Consider the following 19100-nt stretch of genomic DNA (forward strand, 5'->3'; position numbering starts at 1 on the left):
CAATATACCACAATATACCATCAGTCTTGTGAACGTACAGATAGGAGCTAGTGGGAGCTCAAAAATCACAAGGTAGCAAACTCCATAAAAATCCCGTCCTCAGTCCCTCTGTTTTAAGGATTCATGCAAGTGTGTAAAGAGACAGACACAGCTGTAAGGAGGAAAATGGATGACAATTCTAGTTTTGCTTTTTTAAACGTTATAGCAGATTGCTAGTTATGGAAGAAGAACGCGTGTCATTTATAACTCCCTTGTAAGGGCAAACAGACACAAAAAGGTTCCTGAAGGGACACACTTGTCTTTGTAACAGTGCCTGGGAGCCCTCCAACCCCCAGGATTTGGACCCCTGGCAAGCAGACAGTGAGAAAAGCCAAAGCACAGTACTGCAAAGGGAAAATAACCTTACTCTGACAGCAAGCTGCAACCTAACAAGCAACAGGACAGAGACATCCTTCTGTGTTAATGGTATCCAATGTTAATTATCATGCTTCTGAATAAATTGGCAGCTGTTCAGTCAGGTTGCTGAACACATCAGCAGACAGTTGACATATTTTATATGACAAGCTATACTGGAAACTAAAACACTACAGACCTTTCAAGGTTGCTGCCTGTAAGTTCACCTCCTGAGTGCTGGCTTAACAGGATTTACTTGACAGAACTTTCTTGCCAATAAACCTCATTAGCTGGCAGATACCGAGAAAGAAAAAAGACACTATTTTCTGTTAATTGCTGGAGGATAAACATAAGGTCTCAGAGATAGGTGAGGCACTTTGTACTACTGCTGGAAATCATCCACCCCAAACAGAACTTTCCTAGCAAAACCAGACAGCATTTATTAACAGGAACAATCTGCTATGATTACTATCAATCCTGCTGTCACTACCAGTTTACTGCCCTCTCTCTTTCCTCTATTTTGATTGGGATTACAGATAGGGTTACACAATCTTATGTAGACAGTAGATCTGTTTTAGTTACCAGGCCATGCAAGTGTGGGAAGACACAGTGCTATGAGAGCACAAACACTGCCTGGAATGGGACACAAACAGGGCTCTCCAGGCTCCTCTCAGTTTCCTCATCTCGTTCTTACCATATTTGCCAGTGCACAGCCATCCAGTAATTGCTATGGTGATATGAAGCTGCTTTCCTTCAGTAAGTGGGAGGAATTCAAACTCTTCTATGGCTCCCACACGCTTCTTCATCTTGTATCCTACATGCAGCAAGGCAGAAACGTGAGTCTCAGAAATCGCACAGCAAGGACAGACTGTGCCAACAGGAGAAGTTTGTAAGAAACTACTCGGGTAATTCGGATTGGGTTTTTTACTTTCCAAACCCCTCAGCCAGTCCATGCATTACTTAGAGCTTGGTATGGAGCCAACATGATCCTTCTGAGCTTGTGTGATCTCAGGGAATCCCTGCAGACCAGACATCATCTGTAACAGCCGCTGTTCTCCATGGCAGCATCTTTCTAATCCCAAGCAGCAAGCTTTCATTGCCTTCATTAGCCACATATTATTTTCCTACTTGGTCATCAGGGGCTACACAGTGTCTTAATCAGCACTGAAATAAAACTTTCACCGTTACAAGATTACACCTCAAATTGCTTCCCTTGCTCTGCAGCGCTCAGCTAAGTCATTAACTCTGCATTTGCAGACATGACCCTGTGCCTCAGTAGCAGAGAAATGTGCAGTCACTCTCTCACCAGTAAGGCCAGCTCCAGCTGCTCCAAAAAGGGATGCCATGACAGCAATTCCAGCAGTTGAACCTAAAGCAGCTGCTCCAGCACTTCCGATGATAGTAGCAGCTCCCGCAGCAACCAGAGGGGCAGCAAGACCCCCCGTCAAGCCTGAAGATGCAACAAGTAATATCACCAAACTGTTATCACTTACAAAAACCAGGCAGTCATTTCCCTGTGCTGTGTCAGCACTGCTACTGCTACTGAAAGAGTACAAATGATGGTCGGTTTTGCATCACAAACAAAGGGACTTTCTGAAACCCTCCCTTGGCCCTGAATCTCTGCACAGATTCTTTGACTGACTTCAGTAAAAATGAAGAATAATTTAAAAGTCAAAGGAAGAACGTGTGGTAGACTGGGGTGAGCTATGCCCTGTTTGCTTAGGAAACACTGATGTAGTCTCAGACTATTCTGAATTTAGAGTTGGAGATTTGATCCTCTTATAACACAAGAGCAAAAGAGGAGAAAACATTTTTTAAGGGTGACGACCTCAGTTTAATATTTCCCCCAACCAGTGAAGCTACACTGGAATAACTTTTCCAGCTAATTCTTTCAGTTTTATTTTTGTGTGGCTGAAAATATTTTTCTTGGATTTGGGATTTCTGTTGGTATGTGTTTGGGTTTTTTTGTTTTGGGGTGGGGTTTTGGTATCTGAAGTGACATACTACCTTCAGCCTGGCAAAGAAAATCAGTGAACGCTTTAAAATTGGAGCTTGGGCTAAAAGGCATGATGGCTTCTCTTACTGAATGTGTAATTCAGACACTCCCCCCCTGCCCCTAGTGCTGTGCGTTTAATTCAGGAGCAAGGCTCTAAAATGCCTGGGGCAGCCTCACCGATCACTGTTCCGCCCCCAACGGTTGCCAAACCGATCAGCAGGTATCTCTTCAGCTTTTTTCTTCTTTCCTTCTTTTTTCTTGATACGTCTGCAGTTCTGTGGGGGGATTAGAAGCACAAAAACTGATGGAAAAGCCTGACGGATAACAGTGCTGCATTAGAATCTGCTTTTATTCTCCTCAGTGTAATTTCTCTACCAGGAATAGTAAAAAGTAACATGCAGGTAGGGACTGTGACAACACACTCAGATTTATGAGCATGGAGATAAACCCACCAATTTAAATTGAAATTATTTAATTGCTGACAAAAGCCAACAGATGTTACTTACTTGGAAAACCCTTCCTAATAGGGCTGAAGCTTGTAAAAAAAGAAACAAAAGGTCAAAAGCATTTAAATAATTGTATACTGCCTCTATGTCTTGAAAATAAATACAAGAAAGCTAAGTGGAAAGAGGGAAAAGTGAAACAAAAGGGAATAGGGGTAATTTGTGCTAACAAAGAGATGGAATTAAACTATTTTCCAACAACACTGTATATATTCATCTGCTTTCTAATTGCACATCACAATGTAATAATATAATAGGTATTAAACACAGTCATTAGTTCATTTCTCTGTGTGCATTTAAGCTCATTATAACAAGCTTATCAGAAACAGGTACACAAACCTAAAAGGAACAATTATCACTTATTAGGCTTGGCTTCTCTCCACTGTCTTTGGTTTCTCTTACCAGAAATACTTCCCACTTCTGAGGAAAGTGCGAGAAACAGAGGATACTGGAATAAGTTGTTTACAGAGGAAGGCTCCTTCTAGCCTGTTTACGCAGCAGTTAATCTGGGCCTTGAAACATGAGAATTTATCTTGCTTCCAAACTTGGATATTTTCCCTCTTAATCCTAGCCTAATTGTGGATTTTCATTATCCATATAATTGCCTAATCCTTCCCGGAACCCCCTAAGCGCACTGTAATTTTGATAAAGATAATTTTAGATGAGTCCCAAACAATATGCAGCTTTGTAAAACACAGCAGGAGGAGAATGAAGCACAGTGGGTGAAATCCCTGCGTCGCTCAAGTCAATGGCAGAACTCCCACTGACTTGCACGGCATGGAGACTTTGTCTCCGCAGAGATACTCCAAAAAAAACATCGTCTATTACCTTCTGCAGCAGCAAACGCAGCTGCAGAGAACACCAGTGCAGCCTGCACTGGCTCTCTCTTCAGCAATTTCTGTATAACCATGTTCAATTTCTACAACCCCACAGTCAACGCAGTATTTGGATATGCACGAGTTTGTGGGTGCAGTCACCAATCTGAACTCCTGGCTTTGGAAAAATTGCTCCTGCAGTTCTTTAAATAAGTGCTGCAGTCTGGCTGTTAATACCTAAGTTGGCAATATCCAGCAATTTCTATTCTACATAGTTATTCATCAGCTTTTATAGTCGATGTGCTGTTATCTCAGGCTGAAAATAATGACATCGAGAGAGCTGAAATACAGCTAACCTGGCTTCAGTTGCAATAATGAGCAATTTGAGTTATGTGGGTAGAAGGATAGTTTGCAGCTAAAGCCTGCCTGGAGATGCAGTAAATAAAAATACTGTCATGAAAACTTCTACCTGTCATTGCTTTCCTTCCGTAGCTGCTAGCAACCACTTTTGACAGTTGCTTTCCTAATAGCATGCCAAATGGTGTCCTTGATCTCTGAGATTATTTTGACTTTCCCTTTTTACAGTGCACTATGAAGTTAAGCTTTATTTAAATAAAGTTATAACTGAAAGATACCCATCGCGTGCTGAACCCCCTGGTAACGTCTGAACTGTACGGTGTCAGCGACGTTGATTAAAGCCTTTATTAGCACTTAGGTTCATCTCATAACCTGTTTGCTGAGTTGACAGATAAAAATAATAAACAGTCCCTTGAAAGTCCACTACGGACATGTTTACAGCCTTAGATATTGCTAAAGCTTCACACAATTCTTGCCTGATAAGCGGAATATAAAAATACTACATTTCTTATAGACACAAATATTTTGGCTGTTTCACATCTAAGAACTGGTGATTAAGAGAATGAATCTTATAAACGCAGAATTAGGAGTCAGGTCCCTAAGTATCTAAAGATGCAGATTGTTGCCCTGAAGATCTGCCTTCAATAGGAGTCAGACAGCTCTCTCTTAAATAGGATACAGAGAAGGACAGATCCATAGAAAATGAGCAGCTGAGGATCTAATCCTGATATTTAGAGGAACTGCATTCTGCAAGAGGCAGTTCTATCTGAAGAATATTGGGGCAAGAGATAAGACACAAGATCTTTGTAATGCATTTAAGCATAATCTACAGTCTAGGAGAGGCAACTGGAACAAGGAAATGAGGCAGTTCAGTGCAGAGTACCCTTTACCAGCTTGCAAGGTTGGGTCTCAGCTCTGATTTTAAGAATGCTGAGCTTTCCTGCTTCTCAGTGCAGCCAAAGTGCTGTGAGGGCTCTGCAACCCTAATCAAGCCATAAATGATTATGCTAAGAGCCATGAGGGGAATGATCAGAGACTGGACTTAGGCACAAGTAATTAATGCTAAGCTTTCAAGCACCAGCAGTGTTTTTTAATTCCAGAGTCAACCCAAATAAATGTTCTTACTCTGACTCTTCCTCTTTTTGTTCCTTCAGGCTCTCAAGCAGAGATTCCTCCAGGGCTTCCAGCTCCTCCACGGGAATTCTCAGCAGCCAGGTGATGTGGCAGATCAACACCCTCGCTCGAGCATCGTAGTACCCTTAAACAGAGGGAAGCCCAGGAAATGAATCACTCAGTCTTCATCGCACCAGATTACAGAGCTAGTGGTTCACTCAGCTCTGCTAGAGCACCACGTCACATCAAGCACAGCTCCTTCCCTCAGGCCCTCTTCGTCTTCCGTATATTTGAAGACAACTCCTATTATCTAGAGAAGAGAGTGATAAATGGAAAATCCTTCAGCCCTGCAAACCTCATCCTGTGAACAGAGTCACTACACCAGGTAATTGCCTCTACGGCAGAAAAAGGATGTCAAACCCTTTGGTCTTCATCCTCTGTGATAGAGGCCTTTTGGTCAGGCTGCATCTTTCTTCTCAGCAGAGAAATGCTGCAGCAAGACCAGTCCTAACTGGAAATATCAAATATATATATATATATGGGTAACATGACACAGTACACCTCAACTATGCACCAATGCAAGATATGGTATCTTGTAAAAATGCGCCTCCATGCAAAGCTTTATATTCAATTCATCTTATTTGCAGCAGGAGGGACTCTGGAGTTTAAAACTACACGCTGGCTCCCCTAGCAGCATTGCTCACAACTGTCTGCATTTATACTTCACTGGTGGAGATGCAGGAGTGGACAGTGCACTCAGACGACACGCGATAGGAGAAATTATTACTCCTGAGCTTATGAGCAGGTGTTCTTAAAGAAAAGACATTTTAAATTTAATATATTTTAAATTATTTGTGCCAACTCTTGCTTTTTTAATGTGTTTCTCTCAGTAGCACCTGCTGCTTGCTGATGGTAGGCTTTTGTGAAGAGTTCTTGGTGCACTCTGGAATGAAAAATGCAATTGCTTTTCTAGGGGTGGGTGAAGATACCAGCAAGACCCGACTACAAAGGATGTTTCTGACACCCGCCGCACGTAGATCAAACATGGCATTTGGCAATCTATTAAGTTTATTTATTTATTGCCACCATTACCAAGATACCAAACTACTTCGGTAGGCTTTAATGACGCCACTTTTAAAATTTGTGCTTAGTTGAGAAATAAGGACAGTATTTATCTTCACTTCATCCCTGGTACGTGCCACGTCCCGCAAGCCCAAGCAGGTGTTTTAACGAGAAGCCTTCTTGCTTCCTGCCTGCTAATACCCAGCTTAAGCTTTTTACTTAGCCAGCTTGGCAGTAAGTCAGCAAGGCTTGAAAATATATTTCTTCTAAATTCCAGCTTAGCAAAATAAGCAGTTTTGCAATAATTGACTTGTCAATTTTCCATTAAAAATAAAGCAAGAACAAAAAAGGTACTTTGTTCTGCAGTGAAACAGGCTAATCAGTAACCAGTGAGTTCCTCCCCATGAGAACATGTTAAAACACAGAGATTTAAAAAATGCAAGTAGTGATATAAAACAGGTTTCTTTTAGAAATTAACATTTTGTTCAGTAGGCAGTCTTTATTTAATTAATTTTATCAGACTAATCCATGTTACGGATTGTAAACCATAAAATTGTTTTATGTGTAATATAATATATGAGTAAAATCACATTTATTTATAATAGGCTTCACAGGACACTCTGGAATTTATTCCCAGATTTTTTTTTTTTCTTTTTAGGCAACAAGCAAGCTGCAGAAGATCTGCTAGGCTGAGATTTTCCTAACAGCTTCACTGCCTTCCTAAAGGAAGAGGTGGCCTGCACTCCTGGAAACACTGGAGAAAAAACCCTCCACTCGGGTATTTCACTTCAGAACTTTTCTACATACATTTTCACATACATTTACATGCCAATACACGACATGAAGGTAAGGAGGTGAACAGTTGTTCAGTTTTTAACAGGTATTATTAATCATTCCTAATATAATAGTTGCTTTTCCTGTAGTGGACACAGGGAAAGAGTGTGCTGCTTTTGCTGGAAAGGAAATTAAGATAAAATAGGATGGTGCCTTGAGCTTTTTAAGCATTGTAAAATATCAGATGTAAACTTATCTACATTATTCTTACAAGGAACAAATGCTAGGTAAACTTACCATCTCTAAGAGAGAAGGATAGAAGGTCCTAAAAAGAAAAAAAGAATATTCAAGTTAAAACTGACGATGTATGGCTGAGGGTATCAAAATGGAGGCATGAAAACCCATCGGACTATGATTTAATTACTGCAGCACATCAGCTCACAAACATGGGAAGCCAGCAAGCTACAATTGAGCAAGGCAGCACCGAGCAAAGCCAGATGCTTCCAGTACAAAATTCTCCACATGCAGCTACAAATTGCTGGACAGAAGGAGACAATGCTCGGTATATGCTGAAGCATCCCATATTTTTTGTTATTAGTGATCCTGTTGCAGTTGAAAGCACCATGATTACACCGGACTTCAAACTTTGGAGAAACAGGGCTCTAATCCTCCTACCACTCTAATACTTTCTGCTCGCTATATAGTCATATATACTCATATTTTCAACATGAGTAACAGGTCTGAATGCTACTCGAATGGACCAGTGGCCCCTATTTTCTTTGGCATTCTGGGAATTCATAGCTCGAGGCGGTAGGGCTGAACTGCCATGAAGTTCTTGTGGATTAAGTGCTCAAAAAAGAGAAAACTCAGAATTTATGGCCATCTGTCAAGATTGAGGGACTTACCTCTGTGTTGGCTCTTCACTGTAAAAGAATCAGAAAAACAGATCAATCCAATACATGGCTTCTGTGGGCAAATCCATGAAAAAAGAGGCCAGTGTTTTTACTACTATGTTCTCCTCTTTTATTGTCACTGGAGAAATTTTAAGTTCTTTATGTAACTACAACACTAAGCACTAGCTCACTCCAGCTACTTCCCTCTCCTACGCACAAATAAAGCACAGCTGAATTTTACGGGGAATCCTTCAGTCCTTTGGGAACACAAAAAATGCAGCCAAAGATGTAGGATGCTGCCAAAGAGTTTATGATTATTAGTCCCGTAAGCTCCTAAGCAAACTTTGTATCATAAAAATGTCTCTAATCTTTTCCCTACTGCATGAAAAGAGCAGAACAGAGAACGAGCCATCCTTAACCGACTCCTGCTAGAAAAGGGGCAAACTGTAGATATTATCCAGGCAAAAATAAGTGCCTGGACTCTGAATATCATTTTAACATGAGGAGAGTCTGCTATTTCACAAAGGAGAAGAGAGCTTTTGCATAGGACTGGGGGAACCAAAGGATTAGGGCAGCTGAACTTCCACCTATGGGTGCTTTTTCACCAGGTATAGCCCCAAAACCTTCGCTCCACTGCCGCCTAATGTTCTCACATACACTGCTGAGTATCTGGGTGGCTGTTCCTGTCCACAGAGAAAACCTTCTTTTGCTCACCCAGGAAAAGGAAGGTCCTGGTTTGCTCTCTCCAGGGTGTCAATAACCCTTTTAATTTAAGTTAGTCGCTGAATCAGGTCTCCTCTGTTCCCCCAATCACCATGCTGCAGAAAAAAAAGGCTTCTTTTTAGGTCTGGTCATGATTAGTATTCTGTGCATGCACACACGCTGCAGGCTGTCCCCCAGGGTGGCTGGTGGGATGTGGGAATTGGAGACATTAATCCACACAGGCAGAGGGAGGAATGTAACTCTGGTTCCCTAGAGCCCAGGTACTGTAACGACCCAGGTATTAGATACTTGGGCACAATCACCTCCTCCCTGGCTGCAGTTTTGTGAGGAAAGGTTGGCATAGAGGTGTCAAAGCCCAGCAGAAGGTCCAGGGCTGGGAGTCCCATGCAGAAAGTTGACCAAGCAAAGACCCTGAAGCCTAGAAAAAGGTGAAGCTTGTGACCTCCTTGCCATCATTTTCCATGGGCTGATGTAAGCAGCCTCTCGAACGGGGTTACTGGTTTGTGCAGAGCCCATTTGCAGGCAATAAATTCTCCCTGTGTGTTGCAAAGGGAGCCAGGGTGTTGACTCAGGTCCTGCACGATATGCCCAGTATCATCTGTGGCACTTAATATCAAATAACCTCTTTTAAAGATCTGGCCTAAGCACTTATGTGCATGCATTTCAAAAGGTGAGGGATGGATACAGGTCATCAGGTGAACTGGAACTACTGTTTTTATTGCATCTGTGCCAAACAGCATTCTCAACTATTTCTAATTGGTTTAGGCTTTGCACATACTGCTGTGCAGTCATCTGGAATCCAATCAGCATTGATTAGATTAGTTCACAAGTAGTTTGTTTTCCGCCTCTAAGCAGCAGTTATTATATTTCAGTCTTATTTTTAAGTTGGTGTTTTGAATCTCCCTATGAACTCTATGCACAAGACTATCCCTCATATGATTGAGAAACCTTACAGAGAAAGGGGAGCAATCTTTAGAGTCTTTGCCAGCTTTTTATGAATTGCTGCAAGTTCAGAACCCACTTCCTTGACAACAGAGAGCATCCAATCCACCTCGCAGTGGATGTGTGTAGAAAAACACAGGAAAATGGGCATTCTAAGTATGTTCAGAGCAAAAAACTGATTCATAAGAATGTTCAACATTTTCTCACCTATCATCACTTCTTCACCTGTTTTTGTTGCACTGCCTTCTCATACTGCACCCATCACCTGTGTGTTATGACTACTGTCCTTAGAGGATTCAGTTAACTAACATTTGCCTGTATTAGTCATTTGCAGTGAATGCAAACAAAGATAAAAATCCATAATCCTCAAATTTGCATTGAATCAATGGTGAGATCACCTCTAATCTCCTGAGCTCATGTATCATCCCTTCAGCACCGCTGAGACAGAGAGCATTCAAAAATGCAGGCACTAGTGCTGACAGGACCCTGCCACGGAACACACTGAGCAATTAAACTGTGTCCTTGTTAAATAAACAGTAAATGTTGTGTCAGTAGCAGCTGAATACAAAGAAGCAAGAGCACCATAAAGCAACAGATCAGCTTGATCTCAGCTTGATACACTGAAGTTTCCCAAAGACACCTTGCAAGCCTCTGCTGCCTTGCTCTACAAAAACCTTTAATTCTATCTTTCCTTTGACAAAATCAATCACCTTGCCCATAAATATGACTGCATAAGGTATTGATGTTGTGCCATTAGACTGATAGCTATTCCTGATCTTTGCTTTCAACTGATCAAAGAATTGTTATCTACAGTTTCTGTATTCTACGTGAATCCAGGTGATAAGTGTCTCAGTTCTCTGGCTCAGAGCAAAATACCGCATGCTCCCACTGATCCCAGGCTGCTTTTGTAAAAGCACAAGGAGCCCTTATGCAACATAAGCTCAGAGCAAGCACAAGTTAAATTCCACCAAAATTTCACCCCTAATAAACTCAGCAGCAACGCAGGAAGACTTGCCTAATTCTAGAGAATCCATCCTGAAGCAGAGAGAATGAGGGAACCAACCAGGGAAATACCAAGCCATCTAAATGCAGAAAGAGCAGAGTGTGGATTTATTGATTTTGAGCAAACAACAGCAAAACAGCTGCTCTTATTTCAGAAGATCTGTCCTAACTTGTTAATTAAGCTTAAGGTTTTCTGTCACTGTACTCATACTGTTACAGGACTTTGGGCATTGTCACATTCAGATGTTTGGAGCGGATCCTCTCAGGCGTTTTATGGACTGACTAGAAGACATGAAAGATGGCTGAGACAATGGGAGCTGGTCATGATGACCAAGAAAGTTCAATCCTATCGTATCTTTACTTACTTGTTCTTGCATCTGCTGTTCTCTCCAGCCATTGATAAAGGCGAGTTTGTGATAACTATTACTCAATATCTGTCTGCATGCAGGATGCCTCGACACTTCCGTGTGTGCAGCACACAGCGAAGGGTGCGAGGTGACAGTGGCCACGTTCTGCCTGGCATCAGCAGCAGCCTGCTGTGCTCTTCGCCCTGCACGGCATAACGTGAGGCTGGGTGAGGAGATATCTTCCCCAGCTGAGAAAAGGTGAACACCACCGAAATGCTTTGCCTCTTTTATCTTTATGTGAGCTTTTACATGAGAACATTACAGAGTAGTCCCAGTCTCATTAATACTTTCTCAGGGAAAGAAAATAAAGTCAATAACTTATTTCCTTCCGGCCAAAGCTGACTCTGGAAAAAAGACTCTGGGAATTGTGCAATTAGGAGCAAGTATGTAGAGGTGTTTTATGTTACAGGTATAGTGAAGGGGCTTTTAAACACATGAAAATCAGGTCTGTCATGTTCAGTGTTTCACCAAAATCTGTAGAACACACATATGAATCAAAACCACTGCAATAATACAGTAATAGTAAAAAAGTCTGACAGTTCTCTGTTCTGTAGAGTGAAAGCATCAAAGACACAAAATGTTAATTGAACAGACAGTAGCCGTGCCTCACGTTCATCACTCGAATGAGCTGTTTATGGATAGAGAGACTGCCAGTCACCCACAGAGCTGCTCCAAAATATATGCATATCAGAAATATTGATTTTACTTCCTTGAATGCAAAACCAGAACTTCAGTTGCAAACAGCCACATAGGAAAAATCTCTTTTGCAAAAGCAAACAAAGGCGAAGGGAGCATATGAACTTACTTGGGTAATGACAACAGGATTTTCTTTCAAGATGGGATCCTCCAGCAAAATCTGGGCAAAAGTTTCTGTGCCCTCACCTCCTAAGCCACTAGCAAATGCTGTCATGGCAGGTAAGACAGCTTCAGGCAGGTTCAGCCATTTCACAAAGCCCTCAATAAATGCCGTCCTGAAGGAGCTGTAAGGCAACAGGAACAGTCAAGACTCCGTAACTGGGTATTTTTGCAAGCTTTGAGTGGTCCCTGCTTTCAAATGTTGATCTGTTTCTGTTCACACAAAAATCAAAGCATCGTAAAAAGTCAGCAGAAGGCGAGTTGCTACACAAGCTGGCTAAACAAACACATAAGCAATCTGAATGGGGCCAGCCCCTGCTGCAATACATGCTCTGACGTCCGCAGAATTAAGGGATGCAATTTGTGCTGAAGCATAAAAGTCTTAAAGGTGTAAAGAGATAAAGTCAAGACCATTAAGAAAACACCTAACGTCAAAAGCATCTTCCACTCCCCTAACTTCAGAAGCCCTCCCACGGAGGCTGATACCAGCCCTGAGCTGCTACCCAAAAGCCACCTCCCTTGCTCACCCCTTGCTACCCCGTGTAGTACCTTTGCTCTTTCTCAGGGAACAGCCACGCCAGGGATATCCCACAAAGCGCCGCGTAAGCAAATCTTCCCGGTTCACCCAGCCGCTGGCCCAGAAGCACACACGGTTCTGTTTCACCTGCCTGTTCAGCCCCGCTATGCTGTTTGGAAGCCCGACCTTTCCAGTTCTCTTCTGCAGCCATTTTTACCTGCAAGTTGAAAGAGGAAAAAGCAAAAGGAAAAAAAAAACAGCAAACAGTTGGAAACCAGGAAGCAAGGAGAAAAATTGCTGTCGGTATTAAGTCAAGCTGTCATACTTGCTGTCAGTATTAAGTCAAGTCTATCAAGGTCCCGCTTGTGTATCGCCCCACAACATGGTGCTGTGACCAAAGAAGACAACAGGAGACTTTCCATTCACCAGTTCACAAAAGTTTTGCACAAAATGAGCTGACAACACTTCACACAGCAAAAGGAGAAGTCCTCTTAAAGATGCAAAGAGACTGGGCTCCGCTCAGCCACATCATTCACGTGTTTACCACAAAAATAACATGTAGAATAAAAGCTCTGCACCTGGTGCAGGGACCAGTACAGCTGCCTGGGAAATAATTTGCCTCTCTCATCCCCGACACCAATTGCTCCTCTGTTCATTTTGCTGACGGCGTTAAGAAAGCTGAGTCCAGCTGCAGCCTCTGATGAGAACTTGTAATGTGTCCCACGGACATTGCTGTGCTTTGCTTGTAACATTCTCTCCTCTACACAACCTGCCGCTGCTCTTTCCCTAAACATACAATCCCTGCGCCACACGGACCTTGAGCTGGGCCAAAATATCATTTTTTCAGAGCGCAGATGTGCACGCTTCCAACTGAACGGCTTACAACTGCTCCCCGGGAGCTCCCCTCGTTACACAGGCGGCCAACCGAGATGACTGAAATCAGGCAGATGTGACAACAGCTCATTTCACAATTCAACGTGGGTAACAATCCGCTCCGAAGCTCTTATGTCACCTGAAATTTCTACTGATTTCATCAAGATTCCATCAGTTTCTAAGGGGCCCAAACCACCTATTTCATTGTATATTTCCTATTTAAATGTTTCCTTTCTTCTGAACCCTGTAGAAAGGAAAGTGGCTACATAGGAATTAGGAGCCCATGATACTACAACTGAATCTCAGAGGATGCAGACACCATTTATGGGATAGTTTTAGAGTCCTAGAGGAAAGAAATGCAGCACAGGAGCAGCTCTTTTTAAAGAGATTTTATTATCTGCATGCCATCTGTCATGGTCTTCCAGGAAAGCTGTCTGTCTTGCCTTCCCGCTCAGAAATTTATTTAAGGCAATTCATACTTCTCAAGGCTTACCATTTAACTGCTGATGTATAAAAGCAAGGAAAATTCATCACTCAAGGGCCGCTGGTTATCGTAACTCGCACCTCTCTCCCTGGGAGAGCTCAGCCCCCCAAAACATTTACCTCCTGATGCCACGCATAGCTTGAGCACATGGGTCTAAGGCATCTCAGTGAGTTTCCATGGAAACATCACATTCCAGCAACATGGGAGCACAAAGTCCGCAGGAATAAATAAACTCTGTTATTTCCATACCAACCAGAGAAGGGAAGGGCCAGATTACACTTCCTCAAGGAAAGCAGGTGCCTGGGATCAATCCCAGCCCCGGGAGTCCCGCTCCAGTACCAACCTCAACACGCAACAGCATTTACACTTGCTGAATTGCAGCTGCGAAGGTGGAGTGACCCAGGCACAGTACAACTGTTTAACCTTGTTTCCCAGTAACAGATGTCACCAATTATGGAGTGACACCATAGTCTTGCACGCAACTTTATTGCCGTTATACAACAAATAATTCATGCAACTGAGCATCTAGAATATCCTGAGAAAGTTTTTGAAATATTTTTCTTTGAAGATGCTCTGATCAATACGTTCGATGTGCGTCCCTCAACATAGATATCTACTTCTTCATAAATATCTAGGAAAAAATGGGCTTGGATTTTCAGACACGCAGCATAAAGAAATGCAATGCGCAATTTACTAAAGAAAACTTGGGCCAAGAAGTTTTGCCGCTAAATCCAAGATGAGGGAATTGAGAGCTAGAAATATATCCCAAAAGTTATTTACAACTTGTGGCACTGGAATTCACATCTCTGTCTCGAACAATGTGATTCAGCAATCAATAGCATTGCCATAATCTGAACCGTCACTTGGAAGAGAAATTTTTTTATCACTTCCAGCACCCACTTTTCACACAAAGCCCTTTGTTTTCTTGAGAGGTGGTGTATTTTATACAGCAGTTCCCAAAATCCTATTTGGAAAGTGGAAAGATAATAATTTTGTGGATCTAATTCTGTACAGTACACACATGTTCCCTACTTCTGGAAGAAGAATTACGGAGATGCTGCCATCGCATTCATCCTGAACTACAACAAAAGTGACCAAATCACGGACACACTTATCTCTGAGACCCTCAAAAGTTAATGAGATGTCTCATCAACTTCAGAGAAGTAGCTGTAGATAATTATTCAGATGAGGCTGGCCAAAAAGTCCTTTACCAGAGGACGGCATGGCTGAACTGCAGTTAAGCATTGGACACCATGACTGAGGAAACATTTGGGCAGATGAGTTTTCTTGGGGACTTGCACGAAGCTCCAGAGCCACACACATGCTTACATGCTCGAAGCACACGGCCTTCGCTTTTAATCCATAGATATGAAGTACGAACACAGAATGCAATTAAATCAGTCCCAGATAAAATCGTGTTTTGCCACAAAAACACGTGCGTGTGATACAGAGGGCTGCCGCGGAGATGTGTGCTAAATGTAAAACAGAGACCAGGGACTGAGGGGATGGGGACATGGAAAAGCTAAAAGCTTAAGTAGTTGCAAAACTGAGCGCGTTTGATTTGGTTAATGCAGATGCTTGTGACAGCAGCGACTGAGCTGCGGTGTCAGCACACAGAGGGTGGGCAACGCTGCGGGGAGGGACGAGAAAATGACAGCTGGGAAAGCTGTGAGGACCGGCATCTCCGCAGCTGCCGATATTCACTTTTATCACTGTTTGAAGCCTCTGCTGCTAGAATACAGACATTTTTTAACAGAAACTAGCACTTTTGACAGCCGCTGAGGAGAGGAAACCAGCCCTCGGGAGCGGGAGGGGGTGAGGCGCCGCCACAGCCCACCCCTCAGGGAGCGGCCTAAGGGGAAGGCCCCGCCCGCTCGCCCCCTCAGCCCGCGGAGCTGTGCCCCGGCTGTTCCCAGCCCCTCTCCCCACCTTTCCCGGCCCGGACCCGACCTGCTGCCGGCCCGGCCTCACATCGGACCCTCCGCGCTCCCTTCCGCCGCCGCCGCCCGCCCGCCCCTTCCTGCCCGGCCCGGCCCGGCCCGCCCTTCCCGCCGACACTACGCAATCTGCGTACGGCTGCCGGGCTGCTCCGGGCGGTCCCGCTTCTCTACGCTTCCCTGCGCGACTGGCGTAGCGAGGCGCGGAGATGGCGGAGCGCAGAGGGGAGCGGCGCGGGGCTGAGGCGATGGCGAGGGCCGGCCGCCAGCCCCGGGCGGGCCCTCACCCGGCTCCTGCCCCCTTGTGGGGGGTGGTGGTAGGTCCATCTCCGCCCTGAGATGGGTATAGCTGCTTCTTCCTCGCTGCCCACCTTTATCCGCTATCTCGGGCCTTGTCCAACACGTTGGTGCCTCGCTCGGGGTTTAGGCCTACCTGGGTACCAGCCCTTTTGCTCCCTTTAAAGACCTTCTTCCCCTGTGAGAACTCCTCCTCCCTGAGGGAGCATTACAGAGAGACGCAGGGATGTGCGTTTGGTGAAGCTGCTCTCAGGTTGCTGCCCCAAGACTTCTTTGCCACCTCCATGCAGGACAGGTTGGTGTCTCTGAGGAAAACTAAAGTTTCAGTGGTGTCTTGCGCTTCGTGCTGTGTCAGCAGGTGGGATCCCAACGCCATACGGACAGAAGCTGAAGTATGTGCGTGTGTGAGGTGTGTCTGCCTCATCAGGCAAACAGGAGGGCCGTGTATGTGCTTCTGATAGCAGCAGGGTTACTGGCACAATCAGCTCGGGAGGCTTTGCTCCGTTGTGGTTAATTGGACTTGCTTTGGAGTTAGTTCAGCTACCTGAGCATAAGGGTTTTGCATTGTGTTTTGGGGGTTTTAAGAAATGTGTTTGCTCTGAGAGCAGTCTCAGGCTGGAACCCTAAGTCCAATGTATAGTAATTTTTAGAGAAACCAGTCTTCTTCAGGGTAAAGAGGGTAGTTTTTCTGTATGATTGCACTTCATGAAAGCAAGACTAGGTTTGGTTGCTTGGTAGCTGCGATAATTGATTTATACTTTAAAATGTGCTACGTGGGACTTACTTATAAATAATTTTTTTTAAAAATCCGAGTACCAGTTCTGTTTAAAAACTGATTTGGCCAAATATCTTGTTCTGCTACTAATATTAGACCCCCTCAGGTTTACTCGCACAAGTACTCATGTTATGTATAGGTATTTTAAGCATCATGTAATCATTAAATGTGACACTGAAGTTCAGAAGGTCAGTTCTGTTGATCCCAGTTAGGGTGCAGAAGGTATCTGCTTTACCTGTGACTTGGGTAACTGCACAACACAATGGACAAATTGCAAATGGTTCACAACAAGCAAGGGCACAAATCTGTGCTCTCAGACCAAAATCTGCAAATTAGTTTCTTGTAGATTTGACAGTTCTGTGTTAGAGGACCTAAAGCTCTCTTTGTACGGAATCTGAGTGATGTGGAAGTGTGAAATGTGGTATTTATTCCATGTTTATTTTCGCCTGTTTCTATCTGTGTGATAATGCAGAAGAGCTGCTAAAAGTGGACCAAAACATAAGTTGAGTGGAATGACAATTAGGAGTGAGTTTTACCAGATGTTGTAAACTTGGGATCTCATTCTATAGTTTAATAGTAATCAAAGCCAGCACAATTATGGATAATTTAAAGTTCTGTAGATAAAGCGAGACTTCTACATTTAACAGTAATTTAGAACACCTACACTCAAAATTTTTCAGGCACCTGTCCCACTCTCTTATATAAGTAATTAGCGACTGTGGTGGGTGATGGTGATGGTGTTTGTTGACAAGAAGCCTGGAAAAGGATTGGGATGGGGCAAGTTGTGGCTTTGAGAAGGGCCCTGTGGACAGAGGGGCAGGGTGGGAGCACAGCATGACAAAAGGGTAGGCATATTGTGTAACTAAAACTGGCTTGTGTACACGCATTGTTAAAGAAAACACCTTGGAAGCTTCTAGTCCAGGATTCTGTCTATACAGACAATAATCCTTAAATACCACTGTTGGGTCTTATTGTGCTCTTAGTGTCTCGATGGGATTCTGTCTTTGTAAATCACAGTTCTCAAATATTTATGCAGTTTGTCAGGTACGGCTGAGTATTACTGCCTGGGCCCATTTCTCATTAGGAACCTCTTTCTTCCAGGCTACAGTGTTTACCTCATCACTATGCAAAATCAGGAGCCAGCTAGGTAAGGTAAGCAGGTCATTTGGAGCCAAAACTTTCTTGCCAAAAAGCCTGGCATGAATTAAAACTGAGTACAAGCAAGTGCTTTACGTTTTGGAATAGGAATACAATTTTGTTGGCCTTTTCTCCATAAACTTAGTTGCTGCTTCAAAGGTTTACATTATCATCGAGCCTTACCTTGTCAGATGAGATCAACAGCTGTTATAAAGATATCCAGTTCTAGGGCCAAATGACCCCCACCAACATCCACGAACTCTGAATCAGCTGATTGTTAGAGGCTCTCAAAGGCTGAAGAAACATTTCAGTTGAACTGCTGAACGCAGGCTTGGAAGGTGCAGATACAAAGCAGTGGGGGTGGAAACCTGGATTTCCAAGGCTGGTGATCTTACCGTATGGATGCAGAGAGGTTCTTTCAGAGGGCCAGGCTCTCACTGGTAATCCCAGAGCATGCGTGCTTCCTTCCTGCTGCCTTGAGGGAAGCCCTTTTCTCTTGGCCTTTTTTTTTGACACTGTAGAAATTAGTGTAATAAAATTGAACGCACCCTTTTGGAAGGGCAGGGTGATATGTAACAAACTGATTTTTCCTGTTCACATTCATTTTCTGATTTCATTTGTTCACACCCTTGCGTTGACAAGCCCACATGGGCTGGACAGGCTCCGCTGTGTGAGATACAGGGGACAAGGGATGTGGCCTCTGAAGTCTTCATTATGTTTCTTGATTGATGATGGCAAACTGATACTGTGTGCAACGTATACACCCTTCTGGAGTTGGTGTTGTTGGGTATCTTGCTTGGTCTCTTCCCCATTTAGGCAAAATTCCCCACGTTCTTTTTGGTTTGGTTTTTTTTTGTGTGTGTGTTTTTTTTTTTAATTGGGATAATTTTATCACTCTGGTCCAGTTCATCTTTGTCATCTTAGCTTTAGGACAGTCTGTTTCTTCCTTGCTGTGTGGTCATTTGAATGAGATCAGTGTTCTTGTAGCAATTAGCACATGATTTTTCTTTAACCCTTTTAGCTTACCCTGATGCATTCATGCACGTTACCTTCAGGCCCATATTAATATATCTGTTAACAAACCTTTACAGCACCAGTCACCCACTAGTGCTGGTGAAGTGAACTTGGCAGGAAAATTGTCTATGAGCTGAAAGACTTGGCAAGAGTTTCTGAAATTTTCAGTACAGCTGAATATCTGGTCCATTCTTTCGTATTTGGAATAATACAGTATTGGGGTTTAAAACT

The 19100-nt window shown here is 43.5% G+C and overlaps 1 protein-coding gene across 4 annotated transcripts in view; it reads right to left on the minus strand.

Moving 5' to 3' along the window:
* Nucleotides 1-15844, minus strand: part of TMCO4 (transmembrane and coiled-coil domains 4) — a 34395-nt gene extending 18551 nt beyond the window's left edge. The window contains exons 1-8 of one of the 4 annotated variants that reach the window (XM_068414862.1): nt 15784-15844; nt 12385-12569; nt 11786-11960; nt 7311-7338; nt 5190-5322; nt 2567-2664; nt 1700-1843; nt 1088-1207 (exon numbers count right to left, since the gene is read on the minus strand). In XM_068414862.1, the coding sequence (XP_068270963.1) occupies nt 1088-1207; nt 1700-1843; nt 2567-2664; nt 5190-5322; nt 7311-7338; nt 11786-11960; nt 12385-12563 (877 nt within the window). In that variant the 5' untranslated portion in view covers nt 12564-12569; nt 15784-15844. Of the gene's footprint in view, nt 1-1087; nt 1208-1699; nt 1844-2566; nt 2665-5189; nt 5323-7310; nt 7339-11785; nt 11961-12384; nt 12570-12677; nt 12720-15638; nt 15682-15783 lie in introns of those variants that run through there. The other 3 variants (XM_068414859.1, XM_068414858.1, XM_068414860.1) reach the window with 3 other exon arrangements.
* Nucleotides 15845-19100: the final 3256 nt, after the last annotated feature.

The sequence above is a fragment of the Nyctibius grandis genome, chromosome 17 (assembly GCF_013368605.1).
Source record: "Nyctibius grandis isolate bNycGra1 chromosome 17, bNycGra1.pri, whole genome shotgun sequence".
NCBI lineage: Eukaryota > Metazoa > Chordata > Aves > Nyctibiiformes > Nyctibiidae > Nyctibius > Nyctibius grandis.